This window comes from Seriola dumerili, unplaced genomic scaffold, assembly GCF_002260705.1.
Source record: "Seriola dumerili isolate Sdu_G_001 unplaced genomic scaffold, Sdu_1.0 BDQW01000291.1, whole genome shotgun sequence".
Taxonomy (NCBI): domain Eukaryota; kingdom Metazoa; phylum Chordata; class Actinopteri; order Carangiformes; family Carangidae; genus Seriola; species Seriola dumerili.
In genome coordinates, this window is record NW_019174546.1 from 871,850 (window position 1) to 894,799 (window position 22,950).

At 40.6% G+C, this 22,950-nt stretch overlaps 1 protein-coding gene across 3 annotated transcripts; it reads right to left on the minus strand.

Annotated features, from left to right (window-relative positions):
* Positions 1-88: 88 nt before the first annotated feature.
* On the minus strand, positions 89-22,853 carry usp33 (ubiquitin specific peptidase 33). Of its 3 annotated transcripts, XM_022758188.1 has the most exons (24): positions 22,720-22,853; positions 18,596-18,694; positions 17,899-17,952; positions 17,698-17,760; positions 13,911-14,060; positions 13,401-13,509; positions 11,280-11,349; positions 9,704-9,817; positions 9,367-9,445; positions 7,570-8,014; positions 7,296-7,436; positions 7,045-7,160; positions 6,547-6,719; positions 6,368-6,438; positions 6,253-6,286; positions 6,108-6,153; positions 5,810-5,990; positions 5,511-5,637; positions 5,205-5,374; positions 3,296-3,377; positions 3,048-3,156; positions 2,334-2,436; positions 1,562-1,630; positions 89-1,298 (listed from the first exon to the last, which is right to left on the minus strand). In XM_022758188.1, the coding sequence occupies exons 2-24, from the start codon at positions 18,677-18,679 to the stop codon at positions 1,141-1,143; spliced, it is 2,748 nt and encodes a 915-aa protein (XP_022613909.1). In that variant the 5' UTR covers positions 18,680-18,694; positions 22,720-22,853; the 3' UTR covers positions 89-1,140. The 3 variants fall into 3 exon arrangements, with proteins under 3 accessions (XP_022613909.1, XP_022613910.1, XP_022613911.1); XM_022758189.1 differs by lacking the exon at positions 13,911-14,060; XM_022758190.1 differs by lacking the exons at positions 13,401-13,509; positions 13,911-14,060; positions 17,899-17,952; positions 18,596-18,694; positions 22,720-22,853 and having other exon boundaries at positions 17,698-17,724.
* Positions 22,854-22,950: the final 97 nt, after the last annotated feature.

Below are 22,950 nucleotides of genomic sequence, written 5' to 3' on the forward strand. Positions count from 1 at the left end.
CTCTAATTTACCCCTTGTTTCGCACCCAACAAACACTCTTTTTCAGAAATCAGCAAAGGGTGACAATTAACGTAACCACACTGTTCAATATGTTTTCATCAAGTTTTAATAGTGTCAGCCAGCAAAATTCAGGGTAGATCTTACTCAAGTGACATCCATATGCAAAACCTTACAGTACAGCATTCTGTTTACCGCCTATCAGCCAACACATTAAGCAACACCATGCCCATACACAAAAATAATGCCTTTAATTAATTAGATTGCTGATGATGATGCTGATTACATACTGCAATATGCTTTCTATAGCTGTACAATTTAGTGAAGATTGATCCAGATCATGAGTTGCGTGCACATTTTATGAGCAGCTTTGCATTTACATGCAGTTACATGTGATGTTAAATTGGGATTGAGTGTTAAAGCATGCATTCTTAACAGACTCTGCCTGCCACTTATTTTCTACAAAAAAATCTATTAACATCATATTAAATCACTCCCTTCTATGATAAATAACCAAGTGCTGAATTTTGACCAACATACCGTCACTATCAGTACTGGTACATTCAAATACAAACCAGACATTTGCGTGAGCATGCCAATTTGTACGTATAAAGAACAGTGCAAAACACAAAATTCATTCCTGAGACTAGTCAGTAATTAGTCCCTTCATAACCTTATGATTTTCATCACTTTAAGTGTCACATTTTGCTCTCCTTACCATTCATTGGACAATATTATAACAGGAAAAATGTGTGATATATCTACAGCAAGATGTATTGCAATTCATCGATATCAGCAACACAAGACACATGGACAAACAATATGTGCTCATTTGGTCATGAAAAAAAAGAAATATGGCATTCAGTGGAATTTTTAGCTGCACATACTTTAAATGCTTGGTTCTGAAAACAACCTGACACATGAATACTACAGTGCTAATAGAAATCGAAGAGCTCTTTATACAGATTTGTACAAAATGACAAACCTTTTTAGACATGTTAATTCCCTCAGCTGTCAAAGGCTGTCATGTAGCGGTAAAGATGAGGTCCTTTGCTTGAATGCTTTTGAAATAAAAGTCAAGTGCAAAATAAAAAGGCTTTTCGTTTCTTAAATGTTTCCCATTCTTTACTGTAGAGTGCTTGCTTAAAGAGAGCGCGTCTCCACCTCGATCTTCTCCTCTGATTGTGATGATTCAGCTTCCTGGTGGCTGATGTTCGGCCGCACCGTCACCAGTGGACCGCCACCGTAGATAGAGTGGAGGAAGTTCCACGTCTCTTCAGAGATCTGTCCCGAGTCAGCTCCTGCAGTGTCAGAGCAAGCACACACATTGCATATCACAAATATCTAATCAAAGAACTACTTCAATCTGAAGAAACTCTGCAATACTTGCTCTGATAAAAAAGTACTTTGTTCTTTACAGGATCATCATTGGTTTATATTTTTTCAGAGTTTACTTATTTCATGCTTCTTACAATTCCTGAATAAATATTCAAAACTACACCTTTCTACAGAATAAAAGCACAGAAATAATAAAACAATATAACATCAATAATAATAATAGTACCTTGTTTGAGTGTTAAATGGCCGTTCTTGTTTACTGTAATCTTGGAATTATCGATGGGACCTGGTGGATCTTTAAGATGAAGAAAGACAATTAGTTGTCATAATTATATACAGCAGTAACATGCATGTCTATTTTTCTGAGATATTCTCAGTCCTAATTGTTTCAAAGAGCAATGACGTTAAAATGTCAAATGTTTTTGTCACACTATGAAAAGCAATTTCTGCACCGCAGTTGCTACAGAGAGAAAACAAATATTAGAGGAGCAGAAGTCAGAGGAAAACAGACGTTTGCAGACGTGCCAGATGTAAGCTGTTATAAATAGATGTGACAATACAAAGCAAGGGAAGATAAAAAAAAAATGAGAACACGTGGAATAAAAATGAAATATAGTTCGACGCTTCATTTTGCTGTAGCAGGAGGGAAACTTGACTCGGGGGACTAAAGCAAACTCTTTGAAGATAAATCAAGACAAGAAATGGGACTTCACAGTTTCTTTTGAACACGAGCAGCTTTTGGTAACAAGAGGATGTCCTATATAAAAGAGTTTATTGTTTGGCATATTCTCCTGTCCATAAAAATGTATAGACAGGACATTTGTTTAATAAGATAAATTTACATCAGACAAAAATCACACCAGTTTTTCCATGATAAATCATAACCAATCACCAGATACCAAACATTAGGCACAACTGTCAAGTGGGATAGATTTAGCTTTTTAATAAGACATTTAAACCAGACTGGGGGTGGAAAGGCAAGACTTCTGTCCAATTACCATTGTCTTTTCCTTTGACAAAGCCCTCCCACTCACGAAACCACTGCATGCTGATGCAGTATATGACCACTGGAGACTCCTCCTCCTGGAACGCCTTGTTCAGCTACAGAGAGGGAGCAGAGGGAGGAGAGGGGGAGAGGAAATGGGGGAGGAGTGAGCATACAGACAAGAGGGAGGAGAAAGGACGCAAACAGATGGGGAGGAGAAACAGGAGGGTGGGTTGGGGGTTGGGGGGATGGGGGGGGGGACAAAAAAAAAATTAAGTGAGGATGAAAGCATTGAGAGGAGAGGAGATGGGAAAACCTAATCAATTCTCTCTGGTAGTTATTCCAATTAGAAGACAGTCTTAACACCATACTGCACCAATTTTCATCTTTCTTGGAAATGACACAATCCCCCCTCTTCTTGTTAGCTTACTGGAGCTAATAACAGGTGCATCTGTCCCAGTGCATTAATGGATAAGGCTTTCATCAGGCTCACACCTCTCATCTCCTGCTGGGTGAGGAGCACCAACACATGCAGCCTATCAACTGGTTAAACAGATTGGAAAATAGAGCCTATACACGTCCATGAGTACTGGCTGCACACAGACTCACTGACCCACAATGCATTATCACTCACACCAATTTTTTACACTGAATCTGGCTAAAAGCTTGTCTTTACTTACTTTCTGCTCACGGACTTGCTGGCGAACGCATGATTTAAAAGGCTTACCCGGACAAACATGTCCAGCTCTGACTTGCGCCGTTTCTCCAGTTTTTCTATCTCAATCTGGCACGTGTGGCAAACGTACAGGTGGTTGACAGCTGGTCCCCCTCCATACCTGCAGGGGAGCAGTCCATGTTAACTCAAACAGATAAAATTAACTGTACAAAGGGAACAATAACACACTTATGAGAACAACGGGTAAATGGGAGATGTGAAAATATCATTCTCTCAGCTGGCATGTCTACTGTATGTACCTGCTGTAAAGGTGATCCCACACGTTCTGTGGCAGCATTATCACCAGGTCATCGATGAATGTTGCTTTGTTGGGCGGCACACCTGATGAAACACATTGAAACAACCATCAGATATTAACAGTGTAACATTTTAAAGGTAATGATTGTGTGTCGAGACGTCATATAGAATACAGATCAGTGTTGGAAATATTGTTACCCTTCCTCCAACCTCAGATCACTAGAGCAGTGGTTTCCAACCCACGAAGAATCTGAGGGGTCACAAGATTATTAAAGCGATCGAACAGAAAAGAAAATTCTGCTCCACATAACTGTTAATTTTTCTCCTATTTTTTGCTTTTTTACTTGTGAAATGTTTTGGAAATTATATATCCCCTTTCAGGCCTCTAAAACTCTTTAAGTGATACAATCTGAGGAGGAACAATCACTTTTGCTTCCACACAAAAGCCATAACCTGTGACAAAGGGGTCACAAGTAGACTTTGTCTCATTTTAAAGGGGTCACAAGACAAAAAAGGTTGGGAGCCATTGTGTTAGAGGACAGATAGCTTTATTCTTTTTTTCTATGAGGATTTAAAGTCTTGTCCTTTCCTCATCCTTGAAGCTAGATTACTCTAATCCTGCTCCAACATTGTATTTCTGAAACGATTTATACATCATAGCCAAATCTAACAAATTAAAAACCTGAGTTGATAGAGAGGATCCTTCAGTTTTAGTCCAAACATAGCAATGTATTTCAATTGATTTGCTGGCAAAGTTCAAATTGTCATCTTCAACTGGAATTATCAAGTGAGAATGATTTGATGTGCCCAGACATAACATTCACAGAATTCCAGCTGAAATAATAATTTGCTTTTTCTCGTATTTTATATCACAAAATATGCTGAAATCAAAAGAAAGAAAAAAGGCAGACGCTGTGAGACCGCAAAGCAGCAGAATGCCCGCATGCAGAAAAGTAGTGACATTTTGCTTCAACACACAGGAGGGTGATAAGATAAGATAATGAACTGTATGATAAAAAGTGATGCTAAAAAGCGAAATAAAGCTTTTTTTTAACCATTTGTGTTTGTGATTCATTGCAGTGGTGCCTTAAATGCTTGACATTAAAATAATTTCACATGTATTATCTAATATGCTTAAAATTTGCACATATAAAAATAAACAACTCAAAGTATTTCTTTCCTTTTGAAAATCCTATGGCCAACAACCATGTTATGGCTCTCTATTTGAAAAATCTCTCCTGGAGCATCAGAGCCCCTAATAAAAGGCTTTGCATACTGTCCTTAATTATCCATTTCTGATGACACCCTTGGCTATGAATAGAGAAGTGAAAATAAGCTGTGAGAATTTTGGATTTGAATGGAAAATGAAACAACTGACAATCATGGTTTCACTGAGCTGATATTATCTCCACTTATGTACATGACTAGGCTGTTGTTATAGCTGCAAAGAAGGAGGAAATAACCTGTAGGTGCTTATTTACACCATGAATTCATTCTTTACAGCCACTGCAGCCTAACAGCTTTATCATAAATTTACATTTTTTTCCTGCTCACTTTTCAATTCCACAATTTCCAGCATGAATAGAGGACTGAAAAGAAAAGAGCTTGATTGGCACAAACCCTTTAAGAATCCTTCCTTCTTCGCTACTAAAAGGAGAAAGACGGATCATCTGTACAAAGAGATGTAAAACCCCCTTTTGAAGTCTGCTATGTTGTGAAGGGAATACTCCGCAGTCTTTGTCAAAGTCAAAAATCCCTGGCCAAGATGAAAGCAAAAGCTGTGTGGAGGGAGGGCAGAGCACAGCTTTTCCACTAACTGTTTGGACACAGGGCAAAGAAAAAGAATTCCCGTTCAGAGACGCTTTGACCTCTGGGTGGGTTCGGTAAGAAAATGATTGCGATCGTACGTACCTCCATGGGAGCACAGGAAGTCATCATTGGAAATGGGCCCCGGCTCAGCAAAGGTCTTGAACTTGTTAAGCCACTGGCGGGAGATGTAGAACTGCAGAAGGCTGGGCTCCATCATGCTGAATAAACCTGACACCCTCCTACGTTCTTTCACTGCATCCTCGTTGCTCTTTCTGTGACAGGAACAGACCCATCAACAGTAAGATGTGAGTAATGAATATCAAAGCAGCAGAGTGAAAGAAAATGTTACCAGGGTGACTTTGTTCTACTACGTAAGTGTAACTATTCAAGTCTAGTGTTATGTCTTACTTATAGAAGAGCACATAAGCTTCAGCATTCTGGACGCAGGACTCAGACACTTCGGTCACACTTTGGTCATCAAATTCATACCACAGATTGTTCGCATCATTCCTGCAGTAGGCTATGTAGTGGCCACCTGGAATCAAGACAGTGGAGGGGGGGGGGGTGTTAGAGCAGCATTCATAAACCTAACAAGTACATGTGAAATTTTTCCTACAGGCTAATGAATGCAGGACCCAATTATGTGCCAACTGATGGCAGATGCACCAGTCTGATCCAGAAAGGGGAGGGGGGTTGTGCCCACTTACTGCTGGCAGTGCCGTGGTGACAGATGACTGACAGCAGGTCATAGTTGGTGGTCTGGGCGGAGCTGTCTTTGGCCAGAAAAGGCTGCAGGTCCAGGCCCTCGAGCGGGAAGGAGACGTGGGTGCTTATCTTGGTGGAGAACATCAGTTCGTGTCTGAAGCGCTTCAAGTGGATGCACAGGATCTGGAGCAACGGAAACACACAAAGGTGTTTTATTTTAGAAAGCCGGCGCGAGGAAACACAGAGGAGTAGGAGATTTTGGTTTATTCATGATATGAAGTACTAGAATTGTCTCTATACCTCTGGCAAACTTTGCATTTTACAAAACTTGACTCCGTTTCGTAATCTAAGAGGAAAAAACGCAAAGATGGGCAGTCATTAGAGTAAAATTTTTTCAGAAATCCAGTTCAATGTTCAGCGAAGGCACCAAAAATCTATGACTTACTTCTTGCATTTTTCACAGCTGTACATGTTGTCTCCTGGAAAACAACAAACACAGTTATTGAGGCATCAACCTGAGTGTTTGTGTTAGTAGAACAGATTTACACCCACTTGCTTACCCTTCAGTTCATCTCTGGCAAAGAAGGCTGCAAGACAGTCTTGTAGCGTAACCACCGGACCCCAGAACCAACTAAATATAGAAACAGACACAAAAAAAGTAAAGCGTTACTAATGCCTGGTGTGAAAATGTGAATAAAAGTGGAGCTGATATTACACACACACACACACACACACACACCTCTTAATGTATTCCATGACAAAAGCAATCCAGCCCTGTGGTGCATAAGCTTCCCCACAGGAGCCTGCTTTTACCATGGAGGTCTGGTGGGTGGAGGAGTGGAGCTTGGCCAGGTCTTCCTTCCCGGGGATGGGCAAAGAGATATCCTGGAAGTTCTCCAGGGTTACAGACACCTGCCAGACACAGAACACACAGGCAGGAAAGATTCATCTTAGGACAACCACAGGTAAATAGCCACATTTCAAAAAATTTTTTTTTTTATGGTTTAAGGATTAGTCACTACGTAGTGGAATATTGTTGTCATTGAAGCACAGATATCACAAGTGTTACACAAAAGAGGGTCAACAAATACACCAGCAGTGCATGTTAACATCAGGACTGATCAACAGAACAGACGGCCCATAATATTAATTAATATTATACTTTTTTTTAGGACCTTGAAATGACATAGGGCTGAACGTCTCCTCCACTACTGTTATCTTTTTTAAGAGAACTAACCCGATCGCAGGTGAGGCACTGAACTGAGCTGACAATCGTCCCATCGAACACATCTGAGATGACACTGCGGTATTTCTTCTGACGCTTGTTCTTTGGTGGAGAGAATGTGGTCACTGCTGTGGGAAGGCAGAGAGAAAAGAGAATGTGCTTTACAGTACGTCTGCAAAGATAGATAACTGTTATAACTAGCCTAGAAAAATCCTGACTTTTTAAGCATTCAATTTGGATATGACGGCCTCTGATTATCTTACCCTTCTTGTGTGCAGGGTTTAAGCTGGGCCAGCCGGAGGCAGCTTTGGGCGGGCTGCTGGACATTTTGGGAATGTGTCCCTCCATCGGGACCGGACTTTGTGGTCTTGTCATGTTAGACATTTGGATGTCTGGGAATGAATCTGGAGGGCAGCAGGTCAAATATTAGAATTTCAACACCTTAATTTTGACGCTGAATATAAAGTCAGGCGGACAATCAAGTGAATTGCAGAAAAATTCAAAATGTAAGCCAGCATGCCTCTTCGTTATAATTACCTGATGTTCTTCCCTGAACCTTGATGGCTCCCTGGCTGCTGATAATGGGTGTGGTCTCAGTGGTGGTGTCGACATCTTTGTCCATGTCCCCTCCAGAGTTTCCACCCATAACACCATGAACCCCGGCGCGATAAAGATCATTAATCATGTTCTTTTCCTTCTGCCACTCCCTGTTGGCCTGTATCTCATCTTGCTCGGGAATCAGCATCTCGGCCTCGTTGGTGTCGTCCATGCGCACGTTCCCGCCCTGCACCTCGTTATCGGCCCGCTCGCTGCTGCCGCAGGACTCGCACGACTGGAAGTCGTTGTCTGACTGGCTGCGGTTGTCCTCCTCGGGGCCTTCGTCTACCGTGATGCCGTTGGATTGGTCGTATGGTTCGGGCAGCGGCTCCTTCAACTCCTCGTGAAGCTGATCCATCAAGCAGCGCAGAAACTCCTGGGAGTCCTGGAGATCACAAAAAAAGATTTACTTTCATCTAAATGTTAGTTGAGGCAGCACATTAGTTCCAAGCAGTTAAATATTTAGACTTTCTTGCAGTTATTTTGGTCACAGTAGTCCATGAAAAAAAAAAATAGCTAATTTCCTCTCCCTCAATAGAAGATTAAAATATAATACATCACTAATTCTTCCTAAATATAATCAAGTCTGACAGACGCAGCAGAGCTTTCTCAGAGCTCCTTTTTTTCCCAAATTACAAACAACAACCATTTCACCTTGTTTATCCCAATTCTGCATCACAAAACCTGAGACCAAATGCTCATGAATGTGTAATCAAACTTAATGAACCTCAGACATCCAATCTCCCTCTCAAGCCAGATGAACTCTCCTCTCCCAGGACCTGGGATGTTAACTTCATTCATGGCAATGCTAATTTCAAGGCTGCGCAGCCCAGCGTGGCGTGACAAATGAATATTCCTCAGTTAACTCCTCTGAATAAACACTGGCAAGCTGAGAGGAAACAGGCCCTTTTATCGTTTCGCCATTCAGGCATATAAATCCCTTATTTACAGACACTGGACAAAGACAAGATGTGCTTCAGTAAACCATCCTTCAAAATCTTCTACATATTTAACGCATTCATTTTTTCCTTCAAGCACCTCCTGGAATCAAATCGAGCAACTTACCTTTAGGTTTAATGTGAGTATTTGTGTGCGAATGAAAGTCTGTAGCTCTGACTTAATAATTGCAGTGCAATTCAGTTTATCTGGCTGAGTGATCTGAGCTGAAGCTAAAGTAATTTCTGTATAGGAATGAGCATTGAGGGTTATGGAGTGGAAGAGGAGAAAAAGGAGAGACTGTATAATATCTGGGACAACTTTATAGTCCGGGCATCAGACCCATAATAACCTCATCTCAGCACAAAGTCACACTCCGAAAGAAATTCTCAATAAAAGAAAAAAAAAAGAAAAAAAAAGTTTAGTGACCGGCAGGTTTTTGTGTTTCACGCTAGACCTACTATATTACAGCGTAATCACAGCAAACAAAAGCCAATGCATTACCCACACATATCTCTGAAAACACTGAGAAACACAAACATCATTACAGATATGAGAACATCCCACAAACCGTCAAGTAAAATCAACTCAAAACTCATTACATGTTTTACTCAATTGCAAAAAGCAGAGGCAGGAGTAAATAATTCCACCTGCTTGCATCATAACAAATGATTACTTTTCAATATATGAATGAAACAAAGTTGCAAACAGCAGTTAATGTTTCCAACCATCTCAAATGTGCTCATCTTGTATTTATATAATGAATATGCATATGTGTTTCACCATCTGTGGGTGACTCACCTGCTGTGAATATCCTCTGAACATGGGGTTTATGGCTTTGATCCCCTGGAACAAGTTGGTTGGGACAACGTAGGAGGGTCTGCAACATGAGAGAACACAGCCTGTTTAACAAAGTATTGTCATACACAATAATGTAATAAAGTCTAACATGATGTGGAGTGCAAAATTAATACAAGTCTCTATAGAAACGTGAATATCTAATACGACATGGATCACACTTTCAACACTACATTTGGCTAACCACTGATTTCTAAAGAACGCTGTGACTTGTGGGAAAATGTTAATGCTCTTTCGAGTCAACAACAAAAAAAAAAAGTGAAAAGACAAAGACACCAACCTGTTCTTGTGCCACAGGTCCGAAACTAGTTTCTGGTAGCTTTTGCAGAGAGCGGGCTTCTTGTCCGTCCTCACCATGCCACCACATTCAAGAAAGAACTGTGTCAAAGGCGGGCTGCAGTGGATAGAGGGAGAAATATATCACATGTGGGGACTAAACAAGCCTTTTCTGAATATATGTATTTAACTGAAGAGTTGTTAATTGATTACAGCAACCAGATGTTGCATCGAGGAAGCTAATTCTCAAAAACCTGCAATAAATCCAAGAGAACTAGATGTAATATGGTGAGGATTGTTTTAGATTATAAGAATCTGTTCTACATGCAAATGTCTGTTACCTTAAAATACGATACCTTAAAATCTCTTAATCATTTTAGTTTGAGTGTTTTTTTTTTTGCTATCACATCCAGAGAGTTCTCACCGGGCGGAGAAACACTGAAAAGGAATGGAGATCTGGAGAGTGCAGCATTTCTACATGGTGCTGTCTTCTAAATGTAATTTATGATTCATTTTATTTCATTAAGTTCATATTTCACTTGTAGAGTGATATCACAAATTCCCAGAGGTACTAGGTCATGCAGGAAAACTCCACCCACAGCTGAGAGCTGAAGGACATTGGAAACAGCTGAAAAGAAAAACAGCTGAGGAGATTTTATTTGATGGCTACAGAGTGGACAGGAATTTTGCAAGAAAGAGACGAACTACAGAATGAACAAGGCATGGAGTGTGTTTCCCTTCCCTTGGCAAGAGAAAAGTCCTTCAAACTGAATAATGACCCGACAGTAGCTGAAATAACCAGCGTTCACACAAACAGACATCAAAAGGAAAGTTTCAGAAACGCTCCCTCCTTCTGCAGCTGCATGACTCAGTTCCTCCTATTTCTGGAATGTGATTTAGATTGCAAATTCTGACCCACATCTTTTTTTTCCATTTTGACTTGAATCCAGACTAGGCATCATCAGTTTAATTTAAAAATTTACCAGCCCCTGGGTAGAAAAAGTACAAGCTTAAAAGTAAGTAATAGCACAGCCTTGGGCTCTGCTGCAGAGTCCTAATTCAAGTGACCAAACCAACAATCCAATCATAAAGAATGAATCAGAAGGATTGGTAATTCAGTAAACAATATAAAAATGAGGCAGGCTGGGAGAGAAAGCAGTAAAAAGAGACACATAAAAAGACATGGTGGTAAAGAGAAAAGAAAAGAGGAGAAAGGGCAGAGCAGATGGGGAAAGAGTTGGTGTTCATTTGTAACAGAAGACCCTACTGGGATCTACAAAAGGCCATTTCTGCCATCTCAAATGGTGCACTGCAGCAATTTTCACTCAGCCGTCGCTCTCCCAAATGAGCATAGCAATGGTCGTTTCTCACAGTCAAAAAGAAGCAGGCAGGCAGGGAATGCAGAAGAGGAAGCACATTGGTGTGTGGGAAAGTAACATGAAGAAAAAAAACTACAGAGCTCGAATGCAGTGTCAGGGAGAGGTGATGTGGGGTACACATGTTGGGTGTATGTGTGTGTGTGTGTGTGTGTGTGTGTGTGTGTGTTGCTGAAGGCAAGCAGACAGAGGGCAAGGTCTCACCAGTTGGACAGGGCCTGGAGGGCAGCGTTCATGTAGCAGGTGTTGCCTATGTTCTTCAGCCCCGTCAGGCCTGAGGGAGACAGAACATAACAGGGAAATTAAGCCAAGCCACATATCTCGACACTTGTAAATTTTGATGGCAGCCAGAAAGCCTCTGCATTGTTAGGAGGACCCATTCCTTTTCTACATGAATATTTGATAGAGGGAGCAGAAAAAGTGGCTACCTGGTGTATTTTAAAATCAGCCACTATGGCCGGGGAACTCAACTGTTATTTTCCTGCATAAAGCAAAAGATAACTTATTCATCATCTTCTAAAGGGCTTGTAAAAGTCTGACACTGTAGGCCCCCCCCCCCCCTTAGACAAAAACAAGACAGCTGCCCCACCCAACCACAGCACGAAACAGTAAATATTAATGGATTTTCTCATTCCTACTATTATATTTATCAAAAGCATAATGTTGCCAAAACTTGAGCCCTTTTTGCCTATATTTGTTCACTTTTTGGCACATTTTCCATGATTAAAGGTATACTGAATTAGCAGGTCCTGTTTGCAATGGATGCACAGACAGCTATCACTGCTTTATTCTGATACTATAGAAAACTTGATGATTCTGAAGCAGGTTCTGAAGTTATAAGGAGCATCTCTTCTGATGAAAATTTCTAAGTGGATTTATGACGATAATTTGTGACAGACATCTGGGATAATGGTATCGTCGGAAAGTGAACGTCACACTGAATCCAAATATATGTGTATCATGTCTATGTGTTGAGTTAGGACTCTGCAAAAAGCAGCAATCAGACTGAAATACCTTTATTGCCTCTACGGGGTGTGTCTCAAAGCCGCTGACGTTGATTAGAAAGCTAAATCAGTCAGTCTACAATGACTACATTCTCACTGGAACGTGTCACGCACCTGTCCCTCTCACGTCACACAGCATCTTAGCCTCCTGTCTGTCCCGAACTCACTTGAGGAGACGCACCTCGCAGCTTAAAAATCTCTGATCTCATACGCCCAGCTTACTCTGCAGACGTTACACTCACAAAGCCTAATTACGCCGTCTTCCTGATCATATGATCTGTATTTGTGACAAAAATAACTAAAGCAGTGACTGGTGCCAAAGCGTGAGCTACACCGCAGGAGGTTTAACATAACATATGCCATTTGGTGGAGCCTCCTGTGTGTGTCTCACCGTGTTTCACTGATTGAAAACATTATTTGCATTGGTGGCTCCAGTGGGGCTGAAGCACTCAGCGCTGAAGTGTGAGCTGCACCGAAGCAGCCTGTAGTTTGTACTCAGGGGCCATGTTTGGCTTTCTAGTGCCCATATTTTTGTGGTGTGTCTAGCAGCATTGGTTTCTAGTCAGCTATTACCAGCATCTCTATGCGACAAAATTATTTCAGTAATAGCTGTACGTCTCTCCAGCGATGTCTCCACATGTTGACCGAGTCTTTGTGGCGTGTTCAAGGACAACTTTTAACAAAAGGCTTGAGGCAGAGTGAGGCTGGTGTTTGTACTTTGAAGTCTGCTCGGTGTGTCGGGATCTTTAAAACCGTTGTGTTGATGCAGCCATTTACTGCTCTTCTTAATTTCAATCACAACCTTCTCTTTGAACTAAACCAACTGCTGTTATTACTGAGCTCCTGTGTCTGAGGTGTTCATTTTCTAAATTCTGTCATACCTGGATTAAGGTGATAAAAGTTTTTTTTTTTTTTTTTTTTTTTGTCACTTCTCTGACTTCAAAAGTATACAATTTTCATTATCAAAACGACAATATGAGAAAGAAAAATATGTCTACTACAGCAGTGCTGTAATTGTACACTTGACAATTTAGCATAAGTGTATGACTGCTTCATTTACAATATTTAGTTTAATATCCAATTAAATTTGTTCACTGTGTAGTTAATATTTTTGGGAACAACTGGCATTCAGCTTGACGCTGCGTTTCTGTGTTTGGGCTGCAATTAACAGTGTCTCTAATGGTAGATGTTCATTTTTAATTTGACATTTTATTAATATTGCAATATTTTAGTTGACTTTTATAACTTCCTAAAAAAATCAACAAATTATTTGTGACATTCATGTTGTGACAAGATGAACACTTCATCTGTGATGGCTGACCTCTGGCTCGCAGCTCATCCTCTTCCTCTGTCTCCATGTCCAGGTCTTCACAGCCTCCATTAGGGGGCACTCTCAGAGAGGTTGGGCTCCCAGGGGCCCTGCTGCTTTCCTGGAGCAACAGCACAGAACACACCAACCTCATCATAAAAAAAAAGTCTTATCTAGTAAATGAGTAACGACACAATTTGACTTGCAGTTCAAACTGTGTTCAAACAGGAGAGACTGGGGGGATTTATCAATCAGTATGGCACGAGAGAGTGCATGGTTATGTAACTAAGTGATAATGTGGTAAGACGCAATGTAAACATGTCTATTCAAACAGCACAGACTGGCGAATAGAAAACATTCATGATGTATTTCACATCTGCTCAACTCCATAACTTTTTTCTCATTTTGCTGTATCATCAAACCTGCTTTATGACTCAGCAGCTCTGCAACTGTAGCCGTAAGCTGGGAGGATAATCTTGTGTAATAAAACATGATGACAAAGGCACGGCAGCCTGCTTTTACCTGACCAGCGCTCTGTGAAGACGGGAGGGGTTTGCTGTTGGCGTGGGGCGAGTGAGGACCTAGTTTACGCTCCAGGAAAACCTCCTTGCCGCAGGCATAGCACCACACTCGAAGTGTGGTCAGGTTCACTGTCAGGTTGTGCCGCGTCTCCTGCACACAGAGTTGTTTTTGTGAAACACATTTTGTGAACACACATATCAGACTGTAGCGTGAAACTAAAAAGACAGTGCTAATATTTATTGAAGAGCAGCTGATTGAGCATGCGTGCTGTTTGTTATCAACAAATGTCAGCAAATCTACATGTTGCTTTTGCTCTTATATAACAAATATAGGCGTGGCTGCTGGTGGCTAGGCAACTCTCAGTCTGTAGTGTACACATCTATAGAAAAATCTGGCACAGTTGACGGTCCAAATGTTTTCTCTCAAGCATCATCAAGTTTTCAGCCCAAATAACATCTCATGTTATAGAATGTCAGTGTTTTTGACAATACTGATTTAGTAGCAGAGAATATATACAGAAAACTAAAACTTCTACAAAATCTAAATGTTCTGCAAAGAGTTGCAGAGGACTAAAACTGAAATAAAAAAAAAGAGAAATCTGCAACAGATATCAACCCCATCTGCAATCAAACCAGTCATTTTGATTTTACTCCAAGTGATGTGCTTTGCTTTATTTTCAAGTTAGAAATTTGCTATCTACAATCATCTAAACAAGGTATTATGGCTGCAATTACATAATCTTTTTGTTGATTAATCTACAGATTAGTGTCAGATGATGGTGAAAAATGCCTCAATTCACTATTTTAAGTTTTCAAATTGCTTGTTTTATTTGACCAAAGGTCCAAACCCCAAAGATATTCAGTTCAATATCACATCAAATAAAGAAAAGCTGCAAATCCTTACAAGTATGATCCCAGAACAAGGTCATTTTTTTGTGTTTATTTCAAAAAGAAAACACATCCCAAACTAAAGCAAAGAGAAACCAACTCAAGATCTATAAAATCATGGGGTGGGTGGGGAAGCTGTCTTGATTTTTGTTTGTTTAAAAAGTTGATACTTGAGAAACTTAAATTCCAAACTAGCACTTACTCCCCTCTGTATGAGAGCACTCATGGGTAAACAAAATTAAGCTTAATTAAAAAAAAACAAAAAAAACAACCGTACATTTGCAGATTTTGGCCACATCACAAACAGTTTAACCACATTCAGATATGAGCCCAAAGCTAGATATCTCAGGTTACAGGTGGAGGTAGTGGCAGTTGGGGTTGCAGCAGGGCTGACTCCTGTTGCTGTGGAAATATGGCCGAGTTCTGCTGACCCACTGCTGCTCTGACAAACACCAGCAGACTGGCAGGTCGACAGGAGACTGAACGTGAGCAGCTGCTGACCAGCAGACTCTGCATTATTCATCAGCACTGCATAAGCCTTCACACAGCGGGGCAGAGCAGAGCGGAGCAGGGGTGGCAGAGGTAACACGCCACACTGAGCACGACCATCAAACTACCCCGTTTAAATCATTCATGAAGGGAAGGATAGCAGGTAGGGCATTAATAACAAGCTGGATTTATGGGGGATTAGAAGATGTTTTTCCAAATCACATCATTTTTTGTATTACAAGCAACTGTTTATAGCTTTTATAGTGAGACTTCATGGCGTTTCATCCGGTCTGATGAAATGCTCAACATCATGATGCAAAACAAATCCTTAATGCTGCTCGTGCAGACACACACAGACAGAATAAGGGCCTGTGTCTACAGGTAGTGTCTAGTTTCTACACAAATCCAATGAAGCTCAACACAAAAGCCACCCTGACTGAACAGCTGGGTTTTTTTTTCTCCGCTGCTCTCACAGTGTTTTGAGTTGCAAATAGTTAAACTTTTGGAACACACTGAGCTCGTCAATGTCACGTCTCTCTCACGGACCAATCAAAAATGAAGAAGGGGGCGTGGCTTACTATATCAACACTGTCAACAAAGGTGAAGGAAAAACCGACCATGGCTGTTACTGACAACCCAGTTATATACAATCTAACACTGAAGGAATGCGGAAGTGCTAAAAGATGATTTTTGTAACCTAGCAACAATAAGCACTTGAGAGAAGCGCTTTGAAAAAAGGGGTCATGGGCACTTCCAGTGTAAAAACAGCTGCAGGTGGACACTCCAAAATATTAGAGAAAAGGAAATAATGGATCATGGTAGCATCTCATATCATGGTCATAAGTATTTTGGCAAGAATTGACACTGTAATAACGTTTATGTAGCTGCAGAGTAATGCCTAAACCCAACATCTGCTTCTGTGTGTGATGTCCTGATAATGAAACCAGGTAGGGACTGATTTGGTTTGCAAAATAAGTCATGCATTCAGTGACCAAACAGCATTAGTGACAAAAATCAAATAAGGACAGGAAACACCCGCTTCCACTATCATTCTCAAGAGGATTCTGTCAGATTTGCAGTATTTGCACAAATGCATGTAAAATGCAACAAATTTGGTATTTTAAGAGGAATACAAGAAGCCTGAAAGCAACTTGTAGGGCTGTGGTATCCTTAAAATGCTTTCTCTGAGGAATTTCCAAAGTTTACCTTTGAGTGAATTTGCTTCAGAAGTCCTTTTTGGTGCATAATAATGTTTGAAATGCAATCGGTTTTCAAACACTAATTACGTGTCCAATTTCGTTACCAAAAGTACACGCAGAAGTGGAGCTTCAACTTCTGAAATTAGCTGACCCAGCTGGAAGTCCACACAATTCATTCTTATTTACTCATAATATTTATGTTCGCAGTGTGACTAGCAGTGGCCCTCATTCCTATACATTACTGCATCTGATCTCATCCAGCAGCAGTTTTTCTCATTGCATAGTCAAGAGATTAAAATGTTTCCCTCCCCACAGGGCCTCCAGAGCGCTAATTAAGCATGGCCTTCATTCTTACAAGATTTAAAGATGGCTGCTGCTGAAAAAACAAAAAAGGCGACCAGCTAGGTGGACAGACTGATGTCCCAGATATAAGTCAACAGATATCATATTCACTGATGATATCATTTCGAATCAGTCTGCTAATATTACATTACTTTACCAGCAGACTCTGTATCCGATATCTGTGTTTTATCTGGATGGAGAGCTCCACTTCTGAAAAGGTTTGCACTTTCTCAACAATGGACTGAGCAGCTGAACAATAATAATAAGCAGAGCAAATTAAATGTTTGCTTTTATATTCCTCTTTCTCTCCTTCTAACCCTATTTGGCCCTTGCGTGCCGGAGGAAAAGCCTTAGTCAACACTGAGAACACTGGAGGCTGAGTGAAGCCTCGGAGCAGCCAGGAGGGGCAGATACTGTAACCATGGAACTGACAGTACTAGTGAATCTCCCCCACTTCCCAGAGGAATGGCAATTAATAATGGATGATCCACTGCCGAAACTGCACTGAATGTGGAGATGTAGGCAGACAGGGTTGGGTTGATGGTTTTTAACAATGCATGTACTTCAAAAGCAAAAAGATGCACGTGCAGGCTTGTTTGATCATGGAGAAATAAATGTTAAAAATAAGGCAGTGCTGGAGGCAGTTTTATTCCAAGTCATGGCTCCTGGGACTAGGAAGTGGTATTCCTGTCCTGGACTGCCATCTGTGCCACCTCCACTCCTCTCTGTGTTATATCTTTTTTTTTTTTCAATTCAACATCACAGTCAAGCCTTCTCCACCTTTCATTCCCACCCATGTCTCATTCTTTTCTAAGCATTAATTATCATTTAACAGCTGAAATGTAATCAGTAAAGTCTGAGATCTCTTACCTGCGAGTGGACAGTGCTGTGGTCAGTGTGAGATTCTCCACATCCTACATACGCACAGCCATTCTAGAGGAAAATGCAGACACCAAATGATCACATGTCTCTAGTGAAAAATAAGGAGGAAGTTAGGAGGTAATATTTCAAACTGTCAAATCAACGTTTTCTGTTTTTTTTTTTTTTTTTTGCAGGCAAGCATCGTCTTACCTCCAAACACGCCCACAAATTTGGTCCTCCAACTTTACAGTCTTGGCACTGGCCCTAGAAAAACATGAAGACACTCAGGTAAGATACACATGTTTTGAAATTAAAATCAGCAAGACAGCACCAAAGTTTAAAAAAAAAAAAAAATAATAATATATAATGTGTTGAGTTCAGACTCGGTGAGGAAACATTAAAGGTCCCATATTGTATAAAGTGAGATTTCCATCTCTTTTTAGATTATAAAACCTGTCTAAGTGCTACATTAATACTGTGAAAGTGTCAAGGCGCTCAGTCCCAAGAGAAATGCCCACATCCTGTATTCAGAAACTGAAGAAAACAAACTGTTAGGACTTCTCTAACTTTGCGATGTCACAACAAAGCAGTCACTGCTCTAAGCCATGTCCCAAGCCTGGTGGGCTGGGCTTGGAACATGGCTGAGAGCTGTGGCTCAGAGCCTCTCCTCTGATTGGCTCACCAACCTGTTGTTACTAAAGCTCAAGAGAGAAGTCTGAGAATGGAGATGTAAAACCACATTGAGATGGTTTTTGGTGCGTAAAACTACAAATATATCTTATTATGGATATCAAAACTTCAAATAAAACAACATTTACAACCTTTAAATGAGTTATTAGGAGATTATTAAAGGAGTGGTAAATTATGAGTAGGGTAGTGGACAGTGTCAAGAGGGAGGGTCACTCACATGAGATTTCTGAATGAGTTCCTCTTTGGTGATTTCCCCCACACAGTCAAGGTGGGGGCAGTCACAGCTGGACACCAACGGCATCTCTCACCCACAGGTCTGAGAGGGAAAGACAGAGGGGAGGAAACAAAACGTTAAATACATGATCAGATTTTATGTCAGGCGATTTCTGCTTTTAAAAGTTTATCAAACACACATCTTATCTTGACACACTGATATGAGATATATCTGAAGAACAGCACAGAGGACAAATAGCCTACTGTAACATGAGTCACCACCACACATACATTTTCCCATGCCTGCATGACTGACAAATTCCTCTTATTATCAGCCATTGACACGCCAAGCAGCACATCACGCCACGGCTGTCAACAACTCGTGGAACCAGCATCGTATGAATAGTGAGGACATAAAGGATTTTAGTGTTGACTTCTTAGAAAAATGTAGCGACACAGACCATTAGATGCAGAACAAGTTAGAACAAATCTTCTGCAAACTCAGCCCATGTAACTAAAATCTGCTTATTGACAAAGCTCAAAACTATCTGTCTATCTTCATATGACAGCGATTTTATTCCATTTGACAGCAAGAAATAAAAGGGAGGCCTATGCTGAGATGACCTTGCAAATGTGGATCATGTGCATAATTATTATCATTGACAGCAGCATTCAAATGGATGACACCTCTGTTGGCGTGGGGGACAATGAGTGCCTTTACATACCTGCTAGTACCCCAATTGTGTGTTGTGCATGTAAACATCAAACCCTGGTGTCAGAAACCTGCACAAGCCCTTATCCTGGTTTTGACAAATCCAGATATGCAAGCTGTGGTTCCACAATGGAGACAGTGAAACTGCGGCGTGTAAACACCTTGCGGATTTTTCAGATTACTGTCTGCCATGTGTGCAGGTGCACCTTTAACTGAAGTTATGCAGTAGTTAGAGAAATTATGAAAATAAATTATGTACTGACAATAAACACACTGAAATGAAAGTGAAAGTCAAACCAGTAATAAAACAGAGCATAAATTTTGTGGTCATTCTCCATTCCAATTTCTGGTGGTCAGACAATGTTTAATCCAGGAGAGCGTTAAATGCTGCAAGTCCAGGCAGCCAGAAAATAAACTGTGCTCATCCTCTACTACTGTTGCTCAGTCAGTAGAGATGGAACGGATATTTTGTGGTATTCAAAACACCAAATCAGGTTACTAATGTACTAATTAGCTGTGGCTGGTAACCCATTTTATACTCAGAAAAAATTAGAGTAGAACTGTCTTGTTTGGTCCACAAAAGCCTGTCTCCTATGCAGGTACACTGTACAGTATACTATATAGGTATAATGCTGTACACTGTCTTGCAAATCAGTACAAATACTCCCTTCTAAATTTTTTACCTTAGAAAATATAGTGTATTGGTGGCCAAGAGCGATATGTCCATTTTCTACAGGGATGCTACTTTCATTGAGCTACGTTAACTGACTGTAACTATTATTTATTATTATTTTTTTAGAGAATATGATTAAAATTCTCATAATAAATTAAGTGTAATCACTAAAATGGCCAAATTTGCATCATATTGATATCCCCCAAATATTCCTTGATCCCAATTTCAGAAGAAATTTGAATCAGATCACTTTGCATTCTGTAAGACTGATACTGTCCAGTGTGTTTGAAAAGAAGAGGATGGGCAGCTACGCAGCAAGATGTACAAGCTCTGTACATTGGGTTTACAGGAAACCACTGAAGCTTTATATAATCAGGCTTCTTGACAAGGCCACAGTCCCAGCTCCTCAGCAAAACAAACAAGGCTCACACACTGCCTCAGATAGCTCTAAGGAGGAGCAGGGGATTTGCTCGCAGAGTGACAGAGGACATAGTTAGTTGGGGTGTGTCCATCAAGTGTCCTGTATTTGATGGGCTGTTGCGTCATAAAACAGACAGCTATCTAAGTGTGAGCAGGAATCATTTCTCTCAAGTTAAAAATTCTAAGAACCCAGGTTCATGTTGGTGGTTTTAAGACACTTCCTCTCAGGGGAGCAGGTGTATCTGACAGAGACAAAGCACGCATTTACTCTACTGTGCAACACAAATAATAGTATTAAGCATTAATCAACTAGTAGATTTATTGCAGGAGTCAGAAGGAGTCAGAAGAATAAACTCTTTATCTATAGTATCTTAAATATGTAATAACTTTAAATAAATTTTGAGCAATTTTCTCTAGCTGCAAGGCCTCTTCAGTCAGTGTGTCTGTCACCCACAAAAAACTAGAACATCGAATGTGTGACCACTCTGCCCATGGCAAGGACCCTAAGTGTGGTTCTTGTTAAAGGATGCACATTGACTTTCAAGAGGCGTTCAGGTGTCAGCGGCATGATGACAGCAGATCCCACCTCACGGCTCTCTACAGTGCTGCACGTGATTCAGCACATTTAAACCACACCAACATGATAAAAAGCACTTGCTCTGAGTGTTACGGTACACACCAACCTTCTCTAGACTACAGCTTTGGCTTGCCAACAAACATATAGAACAGCTGACAACTGCCAAGAGCAAGCATATAAGAAAAACAAAGCAGACATCACACCACCTGATATTTTTATGTCCAGGGGCCCAGAAATGATGCTTGTTTGCAGACAAGAGGTAGCGCTGTGATGATTAGTCGATTAATCAATCGAAAAAAAACTAGTTTGTAATTATTTTGATATTGGTTAATCATTTAAGTCATTTTCAAGCAAAAATCTGTTGCGCCTTTTGGTCTTACATTATGGTAAATTGAACACTTTGGGATTTTGACTGTTGGTCGAACTAAACAAGAAGTTTAATGACATCACCTTGTGCTTTAGGATGTTGTGATTGGCCTTTTTTTTTTATTGTTCTCTACTGTTTTGTAAACCAAACAATTAATCAAGAAAATAACATGCAGCCCTAGATATAGCTCTACCATGTTCTATCTTGACAACAGGTCAGTTGGGAGATCAGTATGAATACAGGAAGAAGGCGAGTCTCATTTAAGTTCATGTTCAGTCTTGCACTGGTCAATATGCCTGCTTCCTCATCTAATCACTGTTATCTGTGAGTACATACATAAACAAACTGATAAAGACTCAAGGTCAACTACAATTCTATTGGTTTTACCAGGCTCCTATAATTGCCCTGAACTTTGGAGGCATTCCGTTTAAAAGGTCAACAAACTCTGTGTGCCTCAGTAAACACATATTATTACAGCAAGTAGTAAGCACCAGGATAATCAAATTAACCGGTGGTTTCACTGTCAAGCCTCCGGCGATTACGCAAAGCTGGTGAAAGAAAGAATAACTGTTCTTACTGTTTCATCATCACAAACCACCCTCACCTTTTCACTGTCTTCTCAACCGATTTAATAATATATACTGTAACAATAATGAAGGGGATTTAAATCTAAACAAAGAGGTGGTATAGTCAGGGTTGGGCGTTGACCCAAACCAGGCAGTGCACATGAAACCGATGTTGACATTCAGATTCCGTATGATACTTGGATAACTTAGAAGCTACAAAGTAATACACTGACACAGCAAAACAGAAAATAGCTCGAAATAATCTAAGTAGCCTGGTAGCACAGTTTAGCAAGCAGCTCATTAGCCATTATATTGAAACGGAGCGTTACCTTGCAGTTGATGTTAGATGCGTATAAAAAGTGAAAAATCTTTATAAGTGCCAAACAACTTCCCTCGGGTTTACAACTAGGTAGCAAACTTGGTCTGTGGTAGATAAAGACGGGGTATATTAAAGATGTGTGTGGCTCTGGCCTTGTCCAGTGAGCTGTCAAAACCAGGCGAGGCACTGACAGCGTCACAGTCTGACTAGCAATCTTTCGCTGCTAGTATTAGCCTGTTGCCCAATAACTGGTCATCTCATTATTCTTTTGTTTTGCAAGCAAGCTGTAACACTGGTGATAGCGTACAAAGCTCATTGTGGTTGGATATAGCCACATAAGATTTACATAATGTTCGCTATTGATAACCATCTCATCAGTGACATGCTAGCTAATGTTAGCAAGCTAATGCTCCGGTATTACACGATCACCGTCGATCCCACAGTGGCTTCACCGCTAGCTAGCATCAAATATAAATGTTATCTACGGTTCTTACCTGTGCGATAGTATGAAAGAAACGTTTCTCCTGTGTATCAAACTGTACTTGGTGTCTAAGAGACAGATTCAGTCTGTTTGTAGAGACATATTTCAAAGAGCAATCCTTCACATGAACGATACCCTCCCTGTCGCTCAGCGTGGTTGCTAACGTTACAGCCGTCTCCGCCCCTTTCCGGTTAAAAAAGTCATTTAAACCCTCCCTATCCTACTGTAAACATCACAACTGATT

Coding starts and splice junctions, on each gene's coding strand:
- usp33 (XM_022758188.1), bottom strand. CDS start 18,679: ATGCCGTTGGTGTCCAGCTGTGACTGCCCCCACCTTGACTGTGTGGGG. Junction 5,375..5,510: donor GCTTATGTGCTCTTCTATAA/GTAAGACATAAC, acceptor TTCCTGTCACAG/AAAGAGCAACGAGGATGCAG. Junction 1,631..2,333: donor TGTCAAAGGAAAAGACAATG/GTAATTGGACAG, acceptor TTCATCTTAAAG/ATCCACCAGGTCCCATCGAT.